Source organism: Platichthys flesus, chromosome 21 (genome assembly GCF_949316205.1).
Source record: "Platichthys flesus chromosome 21, fPlaFle2.1, whole genome shotgun sequence".
In the NCBI taxonomy this organism is placed as follows: Eukaryota; Metazoa; Chordata; class Actinopteri; order Pleuronectiformes; family Pleuronectidae; genus Platichthys; species Platichthys flesus.
In genome coordinates, this window is record NC_084965.1 from 12,346,314 (window position 1) to 12,366,440 (window position 20,127).

Consider the following 20,127-nt stretch of genomic DNA (forward strand, 5'->3'; position numbering starts at 1 on the left):
TAATTGATAAGTCGACCAACAGAAAATTACCCGTCAACTATTTAGATATTCTAGAAACATTTCTACTTTTAATTTCCTTTTGTGTTTCTAATTATTATTAATGTTGGTGACATTTCCTTGATTAATGGGTGGAGGTTTTATTACATCTGCTAAGGAGGTTATGCTTTCCCCTCTGATTTGTCAGTCAACAGGTTAATGTAATAAACTACTGGACCAATAACCACACAACTTGGTAGAAGGAAGCTGCATGGATCAGAGATGAACCTATACGGCTCTGTTGTGCTCTACTGAGTGCCAGTCTAGTGAATGAATCTGGAATCTTCTCTCAAAAAACATTTCCTCCCCATAGGGTTTGTAGTGTGAAGCTAAAGAGGTGTTTTATAAAGATGTGATCGGAAACGTCAGACCAAGTGAATCCACTTTATTTCAGCATGAACAGAAATTAAAGAAGGGAGTTTCATTTCACCTCACAACAGTTCCTCATAGCAGCATGATACATACAAAGAGAAGTATAAAAACCTACTGATTTTGGCAGCATAGTAGGGACATTTGCTGATGTCACCACCCGTGGCTCCGTGGACAGGCAAGCCAGCATTTAAAACATCCTCCTGGATGGCTCCCTGTGTCAGGTGGCGGCTCGCACAGAATTTGAACTTCCGCCTCAGGTGTGTCCCTGACGTACACGCTGCAGTGATGGACTGCGGTTAGAGTCAAAGATGAATCAAAAAAAGATTAAATTACTAGGTACGCAATTCAGAAAGCACCGCAAAGTAGAGAAGGAGAAGAAAGAACAATATAGAGGTAAGAATCAGCCCGATTGTGGACATCATTGATGTTTATTTGTGTCGACACGACATGATATGCTATCAGTACAGGACTCTTTTTATATTTTTTATTATATATTTTTATTGTTTTTTATTGCTTACAAATTGGTCTGCCTGTGTGGGCATATACAGTCCAAAAGTTCTTGGGGATGCATGACAGTTTGCGTGTGTATGTTGGGGGGTGCCAATTTGAAATCTCGCCTAGGGCGCCAACATTGCCAGGGCCGGCCCTGTTGTACATATATGTATACAAATCTATCCCTGTGTCCACTGAATAATTTTCTCCAACTGAATAATAGGAGATTTAACGCTTTTCCAACGTGATCTTCAATCACTGTTCACGTAACAAAAGAGTAAAGTGTGTTAATAAATCTATGTTCTGTTTCTGACCCGAGGGGGGAAAAAATGCAGAATGTATGGAGGCAGGAATTCTTTCACAGTGAATCTGAGGGGTCCGTTTGGAACTGTCTGCTCGACCAGAATCTCAGCAAATCAAACTTTCACTTCTGCGTCTGTAATCTGCCCCGACGGCAACGACTCACCCAGTGCGAGTCACGGAACGCAGCAGTGGTCCTCACAGGCAACATATTGTACAGAAGCCAAAAAACCCAACATAGCATTTATAATAATGCTGAAACTGTCTGAGGGGGGGGGAATATCCCGAGTGTACCTGACTGAACTCAGAGCCCTCTCTGGCTGTATATGGTCGAGCCGGGCCTGGACAGGACCCTTGTGTGGCATAAACTTGACTTTTTCCCGACGCGGTTCATAAAAACTAAACTGATCAATAATAATCATAAGTCAAAGTTACAGCTCCAATTGCGGAATATTGGGACGGGGGGAGACGGGGGGGAGTGTTTGTCTGAGGTCCCTGCTGCACCTTTTACGAACAAGGCACTTCATTCATTCTTGCTCGGTTGTATGTTCCTTGAACTTTGCACAAACTCGTCTGAATCGCGTCCAGCTCGAGTTGATGTTTCCACCAAAACAGCGTTGGTATCATTTCCACGTTACTGGTCAGCTCTCCCTCAGCATCACCTCTGACCGCCTTCCTCTATCTCAAGCCCTCACAAACTTTCCACAGATTCCTCCATCAGCGTAAACTCTCCAACATCTTTGGCGCAAATTATAGTCTGCACTCCCTCTGGCATACGCAGAATACAAAATAAACTGCCTCTAATTGAGATGCTTTGACCATCTTCCCCCTCGCTGTTATTTAGCTTGGCTGCTGCCGAGGCCTCTGTGGTCACAGCCTGAATAGTTCTGCCGGCGTGATAGGGAGAACGCCTTATTATTCCTGCTGCCTGCTACACTGCACATGCTAATAAGGGAGGACCGGCGGGATGGGGGGAGACGGTGATGTCATCAGCGCTTTATCAGGGTTGGAATCTTAGGGGGGAGTTGTAGTTGGGGCCCGGGAGTGAATCTATGACTTTGCCAGGAAGCCTGTTTGAGGAGATTACTCAGTCACCACACCTTTGTTACATTAGAGGGAAAAGCCACAAGCTGTGGACGTCTCAGTCAGACGAAATGATGAAGACCTTTTGACACCTAGATAAAACTGATCATTTATCTGTATTCGCTGTATTTTCAGGCACTTTTAAATTTTACTCCACTACATAAATCAGCAAATATCTTTACTTTCTACTGCTGACTTTTGACAGTCTAGTTGCTGATGCGGCAGTTTCTCTGTGTGACGTTATCCTGCGCAGTGACCTTCCATGTGCGTAAATACCCTTGAACATTCGTGAACATATTGTTTTTTACATCTTGAGAACAACATGCAACAGCAATTTTTCATGTGCAAAATGCAACACAGGCAAGACAGTGAGGAGGGAGAGCTCCTCAGCTTTTGGCTTTTGTTCGTGATGTGGAACATGTGAAAACAACTGAAAAGCAAACTCCTCCACTGGCAGTGGGAGAAAGGTCAATCACCCTTTTTAAGCAGGTTTACCTACATTTTGAAAAACCTGCGTATACCTGCTTGTTTTGGTGTAAATCCATGATGATATAGTAGACCTAGAGAATAGGCTACACTCTGCAGGTACTTTCAATACTTTAAACATATTTAAAGGGATGTACTTACTGACTTTTACTCAAATAGAAAACCTAATGTGGTCCTTTTACTTTAACTTGAGTATATCTGTGTCTATTTATTTAAACTTTACTTGCAGAGTACTTCTTCCACCACTGCCCGAGTGCCAGGTTTGTCTTTCTGTCTTCAAGGATAGAGGAGAATCAGTTAGGTTTTGAAAAGTGCTGATCTGAAATCCGGTTAATCCTAAATAAATCATCAGATGTTTGATCACAGACAACGCGACATTGTTAGTGCAACATTATAGTCAGTTGAACCGCATTAACTGCTCATGGCAGACTCACTTAATCAGATAAAGCCAAACACTACCTCATACAGAGCCTTTGTGGTGGCCTCATGCAGTATAAGTTAACAGATCCAATGTACTGGACAAATTGTGATTACAAAAATGAGAAAGACACACTTTGTAAAATAAAAAGTAGGATTACCCCCTTAGAAATTATTGCTAAGCCACAATTGAATTAAGTCATTTCCTCGTGGTCTGGTAAAGAGATGGAAGTTGAAGTCGTCAGCTACGCGCTCCGTCCTCAAAAGTGATGACTTTAGCGCACAATCGCTTTGCTGCCATGGATCCGAGGGTACAAGACCCACAAAATGCTTCTTGGTCAAAGTTGAGTGAAGAACAGAATCAGATTTGTATCTTGTTGCAGTTACTAGATTTTCCCTAATAGCAGAGTTATCGGACTGAGGAGGCATAAAATCAAATACGCTGTCTAAAACTTAAAACGCTTCCTTCACTGCTTCACTACTCTTACGTTTGTAGGCCATACTCGGGGTAAATCTTTATCCTGATTGTCCACGGTGGAAGAGGAGTGAGGTGACAGGCTGGGACTACTTGAAGGCGGCTGAGTTCCACGGTGTAATCGAGCCACAAAGAGCCTGATTTTATTGCCCTGATAAAACGTCCCTCGGGGTAATCATGGCAGGCAGTTGCCCCCTTCCCATGCCCAAACTCTGACGGCACCACGAGAGGCTGGGGAGAAAAAATCACACATCTCATTTCTCTCGCTCCGACCCAAAATGCGTTTTATGGACACCCCTCCCCTTTTCGCTGCAGATGGGTTAAATAGTACATCAAAGCGTCTTTAATGTTTCTCAGTACTTCTCACGTTTCTGCTCAGTATCGGGTTCAAAACTGATGCGGGTTGCATTTTACAGTAGATTTAATGGATCAATGTCCATAATCACATTGGCACTGGCTTAACGTATAACAAATTTCACCGTACCAGCATCAAAGACATGACCTCTTGTTATAATCAAGCATGGCATCTTTTCCTTGAAATTGATGTGTGGGCCTTGTGATGCTCAGAGAAACTAAAAAGTTGTCAAAGCCGTGATCAGCTGTAGCCCCGAGAATATCTGTATGAGAGGAGACCGATTGTCCCTCATGGTCCTCACTTGTTTTTAACGGATCATGCTGATAATCCTTGTCTTCTTCTCATGTAAAAAAAAAACCCTTCAACTTCAACATACCAGAAACCTTCATTTCTCAGGGGCGCAGGGCAGACGGAAGGTGGTCCGGCTGAGTGATGCAATTTTTCGTAAAAGAAAAGGAAAGCATGATGTATGATGTCCCGAGTTGGGAAGAAAAAAAAAACACCGCCACAGTCTTCACTCAGCACTTCCTGCGCACGGCCAACAGGACATCAATGAATAATACAGATTAGCCAAAAATTCAAACAGACAAACTGCAGACAAACTAGAATTGATGGCTTCCACTGAGCCACTCAGGGAACAGACCATGACGTAAAAGGAAAAACATGTCGGGTTCCCCCGGCCAGGTTAATCAAGACAAGCTTCCCTCGCAAAAAGACATGTGTGTGTATGTGTGTGTTTCTGCGGCGTGGGGGGGGGTTGATTGCAGTCAAGCTCTTTTCATGTATGTGTGCGGACGCATTGCTCATTCATAATATGCAATCTTATTTTACGGCTGATTGTATTTGCCATACACGGGCTGTATGCATGAGGTTCCTCTACCCATGCAGCATAGCATAAATAAACAGCACCCCAGTATAATCCATCATCCTGTGGGCTGTGGGAGTGTGCCCAACACAAACATGGCTCCTGTTCTCTATCTGTGTGAGGGAGACTGTGTGAGGGCTAGGATGGGTAGCGCTATTATGTTAGTGCTCACTGATTGTCCATGACTGTGAAACATAAACCGCCGGCACTAAATGAAGATTATACAAATGAGCTTCCTCTGTGCTGGGCTTCTTTTTTTTCTCTCTCTCCATGTCCAACTGCCGGAAGAAGACGCAGCAAAGGGAGAGCGCACTTTGTTTCATGTACCCCCATAATTCTTTGAAGTCCTCCTCCTTTGAGAAAGGCTCGTGATATTTAAAACGGCCATCTTGGGGGATACAGTTGGTTTCCATTCTGTTTTAGAATTTAGCCTTTGCAAATTAATATGGACACTAAACAAAAAATATTGAAATTGACCTGTGAGTTTCAAACTTTGTCCCTGGACGTGGGGAATCTGGAAACAGCAGGTGATTAGCTACCAGACTTTTTCCTTCCTCAGCAGGCAGCATTGAATTCCCAAACAGTGCTGGAACTGACTGCTGCGATGGAGCTGCTCAATGATGGTTTCAGGCAGGTGTGAAATTTTCGGTTAATTCAGTTTAAGGGTGATAAATATTCACGTTAAAAAGAACTGTGTACATGTGGTGCATCACTGCTGCATCCCAGTAAAATGTGTATTTATCACTTTTAGCCGCTCTTAAGTATCTCTGGGGACAACTCCCTCTTGTTCAGTCAGTCCAGAAAACAAAGTGGATCAATTATAAGATAAATATTCTTATTTTTGCAGACTGCAACTTACTTTGTCTTAAGTGTCTAGGCCTGTTAACACACAAAAAAACAAGATGGTGGCCTGAAAACGTTCGATGAGATGAAGCCTCCCCAAAAGTGTTGCCAAATCATCAGGATTACCCCCGGCTGCAGTGTAGGCCATAAACCGAACCTCCTCCATGTTAAAGGCTGGGACTTGGACCAGATTGTGTCTGTCAATCTGTAGGTTTTCCTCACATAGTTGTATCAAAGTGCTCATTTGCTGAAAAGTTTGGTTTGAATTACTTATTTGATGTTATAATAAGGCTGGAGATGATTGACAGCTGAGACTGACAAAGGACTGTACAACAATATCAGCTTCCCTGTGTTAATCAGGCACTTCATTAACCTGAATGTTATAAAAATCACCCAGTATTTTGATACTCAAGTATTTTTTTCAAAGCAACACTTTTAAATAAAGTTAAAAAACATATATTTCCCTCACATTGCCCCCGGGGAGCAGCGATGTATTCTACTAAAGTTAATTATTTACTCTTTATGACTAGATACTGCAGGTAATGGTGCGGTTACATCAGATTTATGGTAACAACTGACCTCATCTACAGTATTTACGGCTTTAGCGTAGATTGACATCCTTGTTACAGTAATTGTCACACAACACCAAGATTCATATGGTAACAATGGTATGGCTATTGTGCCCATAATGCACTTTGTCCACAATATCCTCATTCATTGCATGTGGACTCTATTTACAGAACCCTCTGGGTAACGCAATGCCACGCTCTGATCACACACGCACCAGCCCACTGCATGTAATTATCCTCGGCCCGCTCGCCAATCTGTCACTGCCCAGACTCATTTGTACGTGTGCATGTACGCGGTGATTAAAGAAACTTCTGCGCCACTGCAAAGAGGGGGCTTCTATCACTCCCCCGCCCCGCCCTCCTCCACATTGGGGGAATTCTCCAGGAATGAGGCGAAGCTGCCATGTCAGAACGAGCCAGGCAGACGTGTACAGATCGCCAACATTGCTAATGCATCTGCGGCGCTGGTGCAGCAGTCAAGTCATAATAATTAAAGACATACAGCATCTCAGGGCTTCATTAATCATGGTTTATATGGACTTTGAAGCCCTAATGAAAAACAGCCTGCCTCTCCGGGTTTATTGTGTCTGTACAAATTGTGGGGACGGCGTACGCCAGGACTGCAGCCCCCCCCCCACTCCCCACACACAACCCCCATGACTATAGCTGTTACAGGAAGTCTTGATGGAAAACAAAAAGATAAGATTTGGTGAAAGGTCTAGTGCTGGTTACAGAGAGGTCAGCGGTCAGGGTTGTTTACGTAGACGCAGAACGCCATTCAATCAGAAACGAGCGAGCTGCTGACAGTGACGGCAGGGTGAGTGCACGTGGCTTTGTGCGTGCACATTTGTCCTCTCTGGTCTGTGTGTGTGTGATACGATTTTCATGGCCCCCTCGTGCTCCAGAGATTCCTCTTGCAGTGTCACACATCATCGTCTTTGATTTACTATTTGTCAGATTCTCACCGTGCTCACCGGCCCTTCTGGAGGTGCATTGCAGTAAGATCAGAGACAGAGATTACTGGGTATTATAAGCTCTCAGGGCCAGAAGTGGAAATTACAGAGAGCCTGTCAACGCCAGAGTTCTCCCTCTGCTTTTTTTCTCCTGTAGAGAGAGAGCGAGGTAATGCTTAACTCAAAACATTTCATCCCAATGGCTTGTGACATGGGCCCTGGCAGCTCTGTCGGAGGTGAGTCACAGCGTGAGGTATGTGTAGCTCCACAAAAGCATGAAGAAGACCGAGGGGGAGAGACTCTGCCCAGGACACATGCGTCTTCTCACAATAAAAAGTCTCTTTGGCAGGTTTACACCACATTAGTCCACTGAGCTGAAGGAAATATACAGTAGAGGGGATGACGTCATTAAATGTTATCCTTAAAGACAAGTCCCAACTACAGGTGCAATATCCTCCAGTCAATGAGAACTATCAGCATCACTGTGGGATTGAGTCCAAGTTGTGTGTCTATTTATAGCCATTTTTATAGAACAACTATCTGCGTACTTTAAATACACAAAGAGTTAGAGTCCGTCCACAGTAAACTGAATTCAGTGATTCATTTCCTCTCTGACACAAGCTCCCCACTTACATTTGTCACGTTATGGGGTGCCTCTGACGGAGCACAACTGACAGATGAGAGTTAAAGTGGCCCCATCGGAGTAAACAAGTCAGAAAGCTCCAGAAAGAAAGGAAGGGAGGTTGGGGAAATGGCTGGGATTTATTTGGGAGCCGAGAAGCATCGTTGCTCTTTGGATCCTGCGGTTTGTCAGCGTTCCTCCCAGGTGAGCTCACACTGGGCCATGGCGACCGTGTCCAAAGCCTCCCACCCACACAACTGATGTCCCTGGAAGGAACAGCGTCCTCAGCTCGAGGGGCTGACTCACACAATATTTAGCTGGTAGTCAAAACAAAATTCGCACTGGTTTGTTGTTACTAGTTAGCTCAGCCGTGGCCCCTGTGTTTACCATTTCTGAGATCGAGCGGGAAATGTTTAGTTGCCACCTTGGAGTTTCTAGGGGTTAGAGGTGTAGAAGCAGGATTTATGATTCAGGATCGGTGGTGATAAGACATCCACTTTGAACAGGAGATATTCTGGGGCATTAGGATAAAGAGACATAGAAACAATAGTTGAAAGGCAGCAGAAAAAGAGAAAGAACTTCTATTGTTTTGGGTCAAACACAATGAACGTGCATCCCAAATTCAAACAGTAGACTGAAAATTAAAGGAACCACATCAATCGTACAATCATAGCTAGAATTTAAGATTAAAGTGCAAATTGTGATGGGATTATATCAAAATATAATGTATAAAAATAATATATATTAACATAACGCAATATAAGAGAGAACATATTTTTTACGTTTATATATCTTTATAACTATATACTCTCCATGATTTGTTCATGTTGGCCCAGAGCAGTGCTGGACCTCACTAAGAGAAGACAACCTAGACAATGACGCCACCCTGTGTTTAACACACTGCTTAACACTGTGTTGCAGGAGCATTTTAGTCCTTAACCACAAAATAACTTTCAGCTGAGACATGAAATCAGAGAACAAGTGCTGCGTCAATGAGTTGTAAAAGGTGTGTCAATTAAGAAAGATAGTAAAATATGAACAACACATAAAAATACAAAATAATTTATCTTTATCTTTTTTGTACATCACAAATAATTTATATAACACAAAAATGAGAAAACAAATTTTAGCCATTTTGTAAATTTTCTCTTCCAATGTTATATTAATGAAATGTTGTGTCACATTTCCATGTGATATATTTAAGTATAATATAAGGTCTATAATATAAGGTGACTATTCTAGTCACCCCCAACAAATGTTGTTGACATATATTTCATGCAAGCAGGATTAAATAAATCTCTCTCTATATAAATTAGAACAACTGACTATTAAATACTAATAACTTAAATAAATTGCTAGCTTTTTGTACTGGTAATAAAAACGCTAACTAAATCCCAGAGGGGATAATGGTGGGTGAGGATAGTGTTGACTATGTGAATATCTAATAAATATAAGCACAATATGGAGATGATATTCTAGTTCCTTTCTGTCAGAGGTACACATTTACAGTAAGTGCATATCTATCCTCTGTACAACTTTGAATGAAAGTACTTTTTCAGGGTTGTAAAAAGATCCTCATTCTTCTCATGCTCTTTGTTTCCTTCCCCATACCGTCCACCTCATCTGCCTCGCACGACTTCTCCCTGGGATGCAGGTAGAGGTAGTACAGGATGAGGCTCCCCAGGCCCAGCACTGACCCTCCACCAATCAAACAACCAACTACCAGCAGTAATGTCTGCTGTTCTGGCTTCAACAGAGCCAGCAAGACCGGAGCCGTAACGTTTATGAGAAAGTTGAAAATGTAGTAGATGGTCATGAGCACTTTTGTGTCCTGTCCTTTAACATTGAAAAAAGTGAAGGTGAGGATGACTCCCACGACGGCCTGGTAGATGAGCTCGAGGCCTTTGGATGAGCAGAAGTTGGTGTGAAGCAGGTGTGTGAAGGTTGTCATGAGCAGCCAGAGGAGGACGAGGGCCACCGAGCTGTAAGAGCTCAGTATGAGGAGGAGGCTGTAGCTGAGGATGTGGCTGGTGATGGTGCAAAGTTTGTACAAGAGGTAGATCGCTGTGGGGAGGCCTGAGGGCATCTCCTTGATAAGGGGGAGGGATCTGCGCAGGCAGCGCCGATAGTCCACCAGGGCCCAGGCGATATTGAAGAAGGAAAAGACCATAGATAAATCTGAAAGTAAGGGACATGTGGTGTGAATAACGACGATGTAAATTCATGAATATGCAAAGACTTGATTGTAACTCACTTACACTGCATTAGAGAGCCTTCTTTGTGATCCAGCACTATGTAGAGCTGTAGAAGGAGCTGCGGGGCACTCTCCAGGAAAGCCTCAAACAGTTTGAGCATGCTCAGATCAGCAGCCAGGCAAAACAGAAAGTAGTGCTCCTCTCTCCTCTCCTCCGCCGTGCTGCACTTTGGCGTCATACTAGTTACTTTAAAGCCCCTTTTCAGGAGGTGGTAATACCTAGCAACATAGACACAGTGAAAACACAGTCAAACAAGATTCTGCATAACTACACATTGTATTTGTCATTCGTTCATCATTTGCCTGTGCAACTAGGATGTATTTGCAAGGCTTTCTCCTAATGTGATGGAACGCAGCTGGAATGTGGTTATTCCAGTTTCCACATACTGCAATACCAAGCCATTGGGCAGGAGTGGCAGGCCGAACCTTTTGAGTCACCATGTGCAGACATTTCATCTTCCAGCCTAAAGGATCAGTTTGTGGTACTATGTAGATATAACAGGGGGGATCAGGGCCTTCTGAGGCTGCAGCGCTCTTATCACAGTCAGTGTCATCATTTCATACCTGGAGACAACTCCCATGCCAAATACGTGCAGGACAATAAGTACACCAGTTGAAATGCCTGCCACGGTTCCTCTGCCGTCTGGGTTTGTCAGCCCATCCTTCATGTCGTCCCTGTACCAGGCAAAGCTGAAGATCTGGCTCACCAGCAATCCAGCCAGAACAAACAGGAGAGTCAGTCCAGCCCCGACATATTGTTTCTCACCAACATATCTCAGAGCCAGTGCCACGTCTGTCCCAATGTCCACCACATAGAGGACAAATCCAGCAATGGTTAGTAGCCATCGCAGTTGTGTGTACTGACTGTCAGAGTCAAGCATTTCGCTGTCACTATGCAAGATCAACCAGAGATTTAACTCTGAGGTCTCGTGAGACAAGCTTCTGAGGACTGTTTCTTGCTAGACTCTGGGAGTTCAGGTGCCATTTCAGTCGACCTGAAGAAGCAACACACAGGATAAGTATCTGTAAATACCACTCACAAACCTCTCATGCAGATTTACAACAAGGTGAAGCAAAAGTTTGCGGAAAGACAGTTGACGTTTTAAAATGTAGCGTGACTGCAGTCAGCTGCTGCTGTGTCACATTCTACTGCCCTTTGACCTAATGTAATAACACTTTATTATACGGAGTCCTGATACTTTACACACTTACTGTTCGTGTGCAATAGAAAAATAATCATTGTTAATTGCTCTGCCCTAAATCTTGCCCTGCCCATTCTGAACCCTTACATAAATGATTTAGTATTTGCCCTGTAACTTCTTACACAATAACTACATGTGAGGTCTCCTGAGCATATCTGGCTGCAATATAAGTGTTACGTTAAAGAGAGTTTCTAAGAGACATATTTTAAGGCAAATTCAAGACATCACACTTTCAAAATTACATTCATTTTTTGCCCAATTTTATTAAATAAGCATGTTTCATGTCCAATTATTGTATTTTTATAAAGTTTCTTTATAAATGAATCAGAACTAGAACCTAGACACCTACTACTTTGAATTACACACAAAAATTATGTCCTATAAAGATATTCACACCAATACACTTACCAGTATCTTTTCCCCGTGGTAGACAGCTGTGTAGAGTCACACAGGGAAACTCGTCTGCAATCAGCTGTTTGCTTTCTATTTGCTTGAAACTTGTGACAGGCTCCACCTCAGTGACTCTGAGCCAAGATAGTCATACCGGAAAGACGCAATTACACAATCTACCTTGTAGGTATGAATGTAAAAATGCGTTCTTTTGTTGCTTCATTCCGTGAAACGAAACATGAATACACGCTTGCTGTGTACACAGAGGGTGGGAGGCATCACGTGACACCTTGCGCAGGGTTTCCCTGTAATTAAAGTATTTACAGTAAGTGTTGGAACAGGTTTATCTCAGATCAGGAAACTTTGACTGCACCTGATTATTATCAAATGACAAATATTGTGTAAAATGAAAAAAAATCATAAGTTAATGCATGTATATTGTGCCACTGGTGATCACGTGTGGAAAATGTGGAATATGTCCAAAATGGCCACTAAATGCAAAATAGCAGGCTTCCTGATGCGTTTTGCAAATTGCACCTATAGACTTTTTTGTTTGCCTGGTCAATCGATACATGTGTGTCGATTTTCGTGAAGATTGGTCAATGTGAACATGTTTCGGGGGTCTCGGGGGGCACCGTTGAGCCACTTTGTGATGCCCATTGAAAATTTCTCCAGAATACGTACATTTTCACCACTTTCAAATTTTCTGCAAATTTTTGCAAGAATTTGAGCATGTTAAAGCCCTCAAAAAGCCAATTCATTAGCCTGAATAATAATAATATCCCTTAAAATTTTAATAGGGCCTCACTGTCTGTCAGTGCCTGTCAGTGCTCGGGCCCTAATAATCTATCCATCTATCTATCATGTTGTCCTGTTTTATTTTTATTCACATGTTTTTATTTGTATCTACTGTGTAGTGTATGTAAAGCACTTTGAGCTTAATTTCTAGTATCACAGGCTCTTCCGGACCTGTAGGGGGCGACCGAGGGTAGCAGCTGCACCCGTCCTGTGCGTAAAGCAGCGTCGTTGGGTCGAGTCTCCCTCTCCTTGGACCCTCCCACTCGCGAAGAGTGACACGCCATTCAATCGCTCGCCTGGCCCTACGCTCGACGGACTCGGGAGGGAGCTCTGAGCGATCTCGAACGCGCGGATAACAATAAACACCAATCTGACAGAAAGCAACCACCTCGGCGCGGCTGCTGCGTTAAACCCCGCACAACAGAAAAGTTGAGCCGCATCGTGCGCGTCATGGCGATCCGAAAGAAGGCGAACAAGAGCCCGCCGGTGCTGAGCCATGAGTTTGTCATCCAGAACCACGCAGACATTGTTTCCTGCGTTGCTATGGTGTTCCTCCTCGGGCTCATGTTTGAGGTAAGTCCCCCGGACACATGTAGATCAAGGGACGGGGGGTTTGAACCGTGTACGGTGGCGGGGGAGGTTGGGGGCTTGGCCGCTGGAGCTCGGCTGGCTCCCGGTCACAAACCCATATGGTGGCTGACATGGCTGTCTGGTCTATTCCGCACTACTTCCTCCCGGGCATCGAAAGTTTGTCTGTCTCCCCCTCGTTTCCCCCCCATGTCCCTGCAGCCTGTAGTGGAGCCCGGGGTGTCTGAGCTGGGACCGGAGCATTGTGGGAAGTTGGGTCCTCTCTCCACCTGACTGCAGCCCGCGCTGAATTCGGTATTTCTCCGCTCCGCCGGGTTCGATCAAACCCGAAAAAAGTTGCTTCTGTGCAACAGGGTCACTATTTGGCAGGTCGGCACAAGGTGTCGATCCCGCTGGGTTCCATTATTGTGCAACAAACAGCCTGAACTTGGTTCTAGTTTTCGCGTCGATGGGTTACGTGGCAATCACACAACGAGTGAGCGAGCGAGAGAGGAGAGAGAGAGTGAGAGTGGGGGCTATCATCATCTTCCTCATCCTCATCTCAAAGTTGTCCCCGGGGACCGAGAGCGGCTTCAACACATCTCTATCCCCCGGTTCGACACCCTGCCACCCGGCCGGACCGGTCTCTGCGCTCCGGTCCACTTTCTCTCGGGAGTTGTTCCATGTTTGGTCCCTGGTGTCGTCAATGGAAAGCAGCGCCATTAGTGTCAAGGCGCACGTAGCTACAACTGCTTCCTGTTTTTCTTCTCCACATTAAAACTCCCGTTGTTTCGTTTCTCGTCGCAAAAGGGCCGTTTATTTACTCAACCAGCCGTTTCTGGATTGATTTAAAGACCGTGTATCTGAGCCACGTGGCCCTATGTTATCTCTTCTCCACGCACCTCTATTATAATACTCCCTACATAATTATATTGATTAGTTCAAATACTAAATGCAATTTCTTTAGAAAAGCAGTTCCACATTTAATGCACAAAACCCGAATTAAAAAGTGAGTTTATCCCCTTATTGCAGTTCAATGCCAGTTTTTGGATGTTTAAAGTGCATTTTCAGCACAAAATAATAATGGCGTATTGCTGAAATACAGCATACCATTACTTTAACACTGATTAATTGGTTTCATAGCTGAAAAGAAAAAAAACATTCTGTTACACCATTGTGGGTCCCATTATATGCAAATGAAACCCATGCCCGTTGTTTGAGTGCATTTTAAGCAAAGTAACCCTGGAAACCTGTTTGTGCATTTTATCAGTACTAATTAATGTATCACCAATGTCCTTATAGTGAATTCAAGTAGCTATTCTTTCAAAATTAAAAATTTATTCTGTTTCAGTATTTTAATGCATTTTTCTGTTAATATAATATTCCCACAAGGTCTCTGTTTTGGGTGATTTATTTGTTCAATACCAGCAAATTATTAAAGATGCTAAAAGAGAATGGTCTGTCACTTTAAAATCAATTAGAAGTTTAAAATCAATATGTTGCCTTAGTGCATGTAAATAAAATGAACCTGTATGTTGAATGTTCAACTTTTTTTTTTTTTTTTTTCATCCACAGGTCACCTCGAAGTTTGCCGTGCTGTTCATAACTGTCCAGTACAATGTCACCATATCAACAACCGGTAAGTTAAAGGTTAAATGGAGACTTGGATGTTGTTGGATTTGGTTCAAGGTTTTGGCTTCAACACATCACGCAGCGTTTTGTCACCGCTTCCTGTTGGCAGCCTCTCATTTGGATTCTAGAGCGGTACTTGCGTGGCCTTACACAAACCCATTTGAGAGCTCCTTTTTTCCCTCTAGAGCTAAATTTAGTCCGCCTGATTTATAAAGTTCTCTTGTGGCAAGGTTGAGCCGGGCAAATTTGGGCAAAGGTGTAATATAGGGCTCTTGATTCAAGTCCTTCTTATTTCAAGGTTATACATTTCTTTGGAGGCTGGAGCTCTGAGAGCTGCAAGCTGGTGATACGGTTCTTATCTGAGGGACCTTGCCACTCACCTGGCTCTGTAATTTATTTACAACCTGTATCTAATAGAACAAATAACTAACAGCAGCTAAATCTCTCATCTGTGAAAAAAATCTACTGCTGCTGCGTCTTTTTCTTTATCTGTGCTGACTTTTTCAAATTGATTGAATTGATTTCTTCATGCGGTTCTATAAAGCTCCAGCCTCCAACCTTCGCTCAAGCTATTCGCTCACGTATCTTCTACGTCTGTGCCACAAATAATCCCATCATTCAGGGTTTCACTGATATGAAATTGCAGGTTTGCAACAGAGCACGTTTCTGTTTGTTGGTTGGATGCTGCGCAGTCAAGACTTTTTGTCCAAACACAGATGATCTCAGGGTTTCAGATGATTAAACTTCTGAATCACTTGATTCAGTTGAATTAAAGTGGCAAGACAGATAGTGAGTCAGGAATTTGCATGGAATGGATAAATTGGATTTTATGATGTGAGGGGAACGCATCTCCAAACCATCTCCACCCTTGACCAACAGTTCCCTTTCATCAAGATCCAAAAGCTTTCCTGGATCCACCCCTGATTTTGATCTGCACCAAAATGTAATGTCTCCTTCCACCAAGTTTCGTGGTTATCTGTCTAAAGGTTTTTGCTTAATCCTGCCAAACCCAGCGGCAGTATTGTTTATCATGATGACTTTGCATTACTTATGTACTTTGTGTGTCTCCTCAGAGGGCCTAGAGGAGACGGCCGTGAACCACTTCCACCATGGCATCAAGGACTTGGCCACCATCTTCTTCTACATGCTCGTGGCCATCATTATGCACGCCATCATCCAGGAGTATGTGCTGGATGTAAGTCCGGACAGACACACACTTTAATGCCCTGCTTTTTAATCTCATGGAACAGTTCATGCATTGTTTCATTTCGTTCATCTTTGCAGAAACTCAACAGGAAGAAGCACTTCTCCAAAACCAAGCACAGCAAGTTCAATGAATCGGGCCAGCTCAGCGCCTTCTACTTTGTCTCCTTCGGCTGGGGCATGAGCATCCTCCTCTCTGTATGTACAGGAGCTACGTGGCCATTGCTTTTATATGCAAATGAAATGAGACCTGAAACTGTGGATAAATTGAAAATGAAATGCCTGTTTGTTCTCAGGAAAACTTCCTGTCCAGTCCAGTCAGCCTGTGGGAGGGATATCCCCACACACTGATGCCGTAAGTAGGAATATTCTCTGAGACCGGCCGCGTTTTAGCTTGTTATGTTGTTGACCATTTTTCAAGAACTTCATGTTTGACTGTTTCTTATTTACTTTTGATTTGATTTATTTAGATTCCAGATGAAATTCTACTTTATCTGTCAGCTGGGTTACTGGCTACACTCTCTGCCTGAACTTTACTTCCAAAAGACAAAGAAGGTAAGTGTCTGTTTGTGTGTCTGCGTTTGTGTATGTATCATTTTTGAATAGCCTGACATTACTGCAGCTTCTATGTGGACCCTGAGGGGACTTCCCGTTGGACTTCCTTGATTATGTTGTATTGTTTCAGTGACTCAAACTCCTTTCGCCTAATTCCACGTGTCCAGCCGCGCTGCTGTAAATATTTAGCCCTGACTTCCTCTGTGTTTACCGTTTAGGAGGATATTCCGCGCCAGCTTGTGTACATCTTCCTGTACTTGGTCCACATTGCAGTCGCCTACATTCTGAAGTAAGAGCTGCTGTTACAGAACGCCTGTCATTACGTGTGTGTAACATGTTTAATTTCTGCCATTCAGGGGAAAGTAGCTCTCCAGCCATGTCTCCCTGTCTGTTGTAATAAAGTGTCTTCTCGCGTCTTTCAGTCTGAACCGCCTGTGCCTCGTCCTGCTGGTGTTGCACTACTGTGTGGAGCTGCTCTTCCACATCTCCCGCTTGATCTACTTCAGCAACGAGAACAGACAACTGGGGTAAGTCCACAGATTGTTTGTTTTATAACTGTTAAGGTTGACCGATAGTTAGAAGTCCTGATTGCATCACCTCTCATCTTCCAGTTTCACCATGTGGGCCGTGCTCTTTGTCCTCGCGCGGCTGCTCACCCTGACCCTGACCGTCCTCACCGTGGGCTTCGGCCTCGGCAACGCCGAGAATCAGGGCTTCGATTTCGCAGCGGGAAACTTCAATGTTGTCTTTGTGCGGTGAGTGTGTCTGAGAAGAGAATACGAAACTCTTTTTGCAAAAAAAAACTTATGTGGATGTTTGTAGTCTGAAAAATTGCTCCATTGCCGTTATAGCATTATCAAGATTATCTGGTTTGCAGCTTACTGTAGAATAATGGAACAGCTTATCTCAACACTTCACATAGCCCTGAGGTCCAACATACAGAAATAACTTCCTTACAGAAGAGGAAGACAGTTGTTAACCAACACAAGTTTTGGTAAATTAGATGAGAAGCAATATATCACCTCTTGTGAAAGAGATGTGAGAAAATTGTTTCTACAAATAATTTAGGGTAAGAAATCAACCAAACGACACTTGACAACAAACACTCCACTAAACTGTATCACTCCATAATGAACTAATTGAGCGAGAGTGGGACCTACACATGCTTTTGATGACCCTATGACTTACTGTTTCCTCTCTGTACTAGGATAACTGTGCTGGCTGGCATCTGCCTCACTCAGGCCTTCATGATGTGGAAATTTATCAACTTCCAGCTGCGCCGGTGGAGAGACAACGCTCAGGTTCAGACCTTGAAAAAGAAACCAGTTCCAGCCAAGAGCAAATCAAAGAAAGACAAAGGTGAGGCAGTTAACGTCTTTATGAAGATTCCTCGTCTTTCTTGAATAATAAGAAACACTGACACACACACACACACACACACACACACACACACACACACATACTGCTTCAATGAAATGGACAAAAAAAAAAGACATGAGATTTAAAAAACTGCAGATACCACCAAATATTCAAACACTTAAAATATGACATAACTAGATTGGCACTCAGTGGAGCACGGGCCATCAAGCTGCAGCAAATTGCACACACTCTAAATATCAGACATTTTCATCTAGATCCATGAATTATTCCCTCGGAAATGGCGAAATGTCAAACACATTTTTGCAATGTTGGAAGAGGGTGAAAAAAAATCCTGGATCCTCATCTGCTCCAAAAGTTAATAGGTTCTTCCCTGACCCATAATGCATTTCTCTACCCAGTTTTGTGCAAATCTGTTAAGAGGTTTTTGTGTAATTCTGCTAACAAACAAACAGACAGGGGAAAACACAAGAAGAATACAATCCATACTTTCTCCTCTTCTCGTGAAACACCAATTTGAATGCATAATGTTCACTGTTACCCACTCTTTACATTGGACCTACCTATACGTCTTCTTTGTTTTCAGCCAATGGAGTAAATGGAGTGAACTCCCATGCAGCTGATTCACCAAGAGCAAGAAAAGAGAAGTCTTCATAAACGCATTCCTCTCAGCTATTCCCATCTCTCCCCGTGCCTCTGTCTCTTTGGCCAACCGGCGGATCGTCCACTCCTCCGCCATCATTCGCGTTTTTCTGCTCCCACGCGGGGTCTGCCCTCCCAGCTGGACTTCCAAGGGCCCGAATGCATCTCGCTTTGCTCGCCGCCAGTCGTCCAGCACGCCTTGATTTTGAGAATCATTGCTCTGCTGTGCCATTTCCAATGAGAAGAAAACTAATTTCAAAAAAATAAACTATGGAAAAAAAAAAAGACCGTTATTTAAGAAGTGCCTATTGATACAGATTGTGTTGTAAAGGGTGTGTAAATTTAAAAAAGTTCAGGAATGATGACTTCAGTGTTTCGTGTTCCTCCCGGGTCAGACCATGCTTTCCCTAAATGCCATGTATTGCAGCTTGTGCTTTATTTCTGTTTGTCCACACATTTGTATTTTCTAGCTCAGCTCCTCTTATTTTTCACCAAATCATGCTTTTGCAGTTTAGGAAATTCCTTCTTATTTTCCTTTCTTTTTTGCCTTTCTTTTTTTATGACAGGAGGTTGTAAACAGTCGTGTTATGATCTCTAGGATACAAAAGCCTTCACACCTCAGACTGTTCAAACCCACTCAGCGAGGCATTTTTAACAGTGTTTTCACTTGTCAGTCACCAACACACTTTATATGGAAACCGAGGTAGAATATCCTCATGAATAGGAAAAGCGGAGACATTGACCTGTAATACTCCCGAGTTGACGCAGTGTTAAATAATTGGAGTATGGAACAGTTTTTTGTAGTCATGAAAAGAAGCTGAATCTATCACAGTCCCTCCTTGATGCTGTTTGTGAATAAACTCACCTCATGTCTTAGCTGTTTGAGTGAAATAAGATCATTTTGGTTGAGATTGAAAAGACAAAATCAGGCAAACATCCCTTTTGTCAGTGTGATTGAACCTTGTATGTCCCTCCTCATATGTCGTGTAAGTGAAAATGGGTTTCTTGTTTTTCTTTGACCTTATTGAATTAGAATGATTTGTTTAAAATAAAAGATGTGGACTGGGATGTTTGGCTCTTACCCTGCTCTTCTTTGGACTGTGCCAAATGAGCCTGGTTGACTGTTGACAAATGCCTTTTTACTTCACATGCCATAAAATGGATTTATGGAGCGCAGCTGTATTGTAAGAATCAATCACCTAGGTAACGCCGGCTTATTCTAAAGAATAAACCCATGTACTGCTTTTAGTAAATGTCCTGGGGGTTTGTCTCTCCTTCAGAGGAATAAATGGTTTTATCGAAGAAAAAATAGATCAGCGTCCTTATTTGGCTTTTTTGGGGTATTGAATGTATTTTACATGTCAAATATTTTGTAGTATCGCATTCATTTAAAATGATTGTCATGAAAAAAGAGAATAATAGTGATAATGTGACCTGGCATTGCTAGTGCTACCAGAGATGGCTGCAAAGACGAGAAGAAGGCTTAATGGAGGATCAATAGTTCCTCCTGCACACTACTAACCATTGTCAATCAGATTTTAACAGAAAAACTATAACCTGACTAGTCTTGATTTTTACAGTAATTTTCCAAGAAACAGGTTTACAAATCTTAACAGACATAAAAAAAAAAGTACACTGT

At 43.1% G+C, this 20,127-nt stretch overlaps 2 protein-coding genes across 2 annotated transcripts; one reads left to right on the forward strand and one right to left on the reverse strand.

Moving 5' to 3' along the window:
- Window positions 1-8,978: 8,978 nt before the first annotated feature.
- xkr9 (XK, Kell blood group complex subunit-related family, member 9) lies at window positions 8,979-12,363 on the reverse strand. The gene is made up of 4 exons (XM_062379062.1): window positions 11,733-12,363; window positions 10,687-11,117; window positions 10,127-10,341; window positions 8,979-10,046 (listed from the first exon to the last, which is right to left on the reverse strand). The coding sequence occupies exons 2-4, from the start codon at window positions 11,001-11,003 to the stop codon at window positions 9,424-9,426; spliced, it is 1,155 nt and encodes a 384-aa protein (XP_062235046.1). The 5' UTR covers window positions 11,004-11,117; window positions 11,733-12,363; the 3' UTR covers window positions 8,979-9,423.
- Window positions 12,364-12,775: 412 nt separating this feature from the next.
- On the forward strand, window positions 12,776-19,556 carry tram1 (translocation associated membrane protein 1). Its single transcript, XM_062379384.1, has 11 exons — window positions 12,776-13,085; window positions 14,655-14,718; window positions 15,785-15,906; window positions 15,996-16,112; window positions 16,211-16,269; window positions 16,385-16,469; window positions 16,688-16,758; window positions 16,892-16,996; window positions 17,081-17,224; window positions 17,677-17,828; window positions 18,433-19,556. The coding sequence occupies exons 1-11, from the start codon at window positions 12,963-12,965 to the stop codon at window positions 18,501-18,503; spliced, it is 1,113 nt and encodes a 370-aa protein (XP_062235368.1). The 5' UTR covers window positions 12,776-12,962; the 3' UTR covers window positions 18,504-19,556.
- The last annotated feature ends 571 nt before the right edge of the window (window positions 19,557-20,127 follow it).

Coding starts and splice junctions, on each gene's coding strand:
- xkr9 (XM_062379062.1), bottom strand. CDS start 11,003: ATGCTTGACTCTGACAGTCAGTACACACAACTGCGATGGCTACTAACC. Junction 10,342..10,686: donor GGCATGGGAGTTGTCTCCAG/GTATGAAATGAT, acceptor CTATGTTGCTAG/GTATTACCACCTCCTGAAAA. Junction 10,047..10,126: donor AGAAGGCTCTCTAATGCAGT/GTAAGTGAGTTA, acceptor CCTTACTTTCAG/ATTTATCTATGGTCTTTTCC.
- tram1 (XM_062379384.1), top strand. CDS start 12,963: ATGGCGATCCGAAAGAAGGCGAACAAGAGCCCGCCGGTGCTGAGCCAT. Junction 14,719..15,784: donor TGTCACCATATCAACAACCG/GTAAGTTAAAGG, acceptor GTGTCTCCTCAG/AGGGCCTAGAGGAGACGGCC. Junction 16,470..16,687: donor ACTTCCAAAAGACAAAGAAG/GTAAGTGTCTGT, acceptor TTTACCGTTTAG/GAGGATATTCCGCGCCAGCT.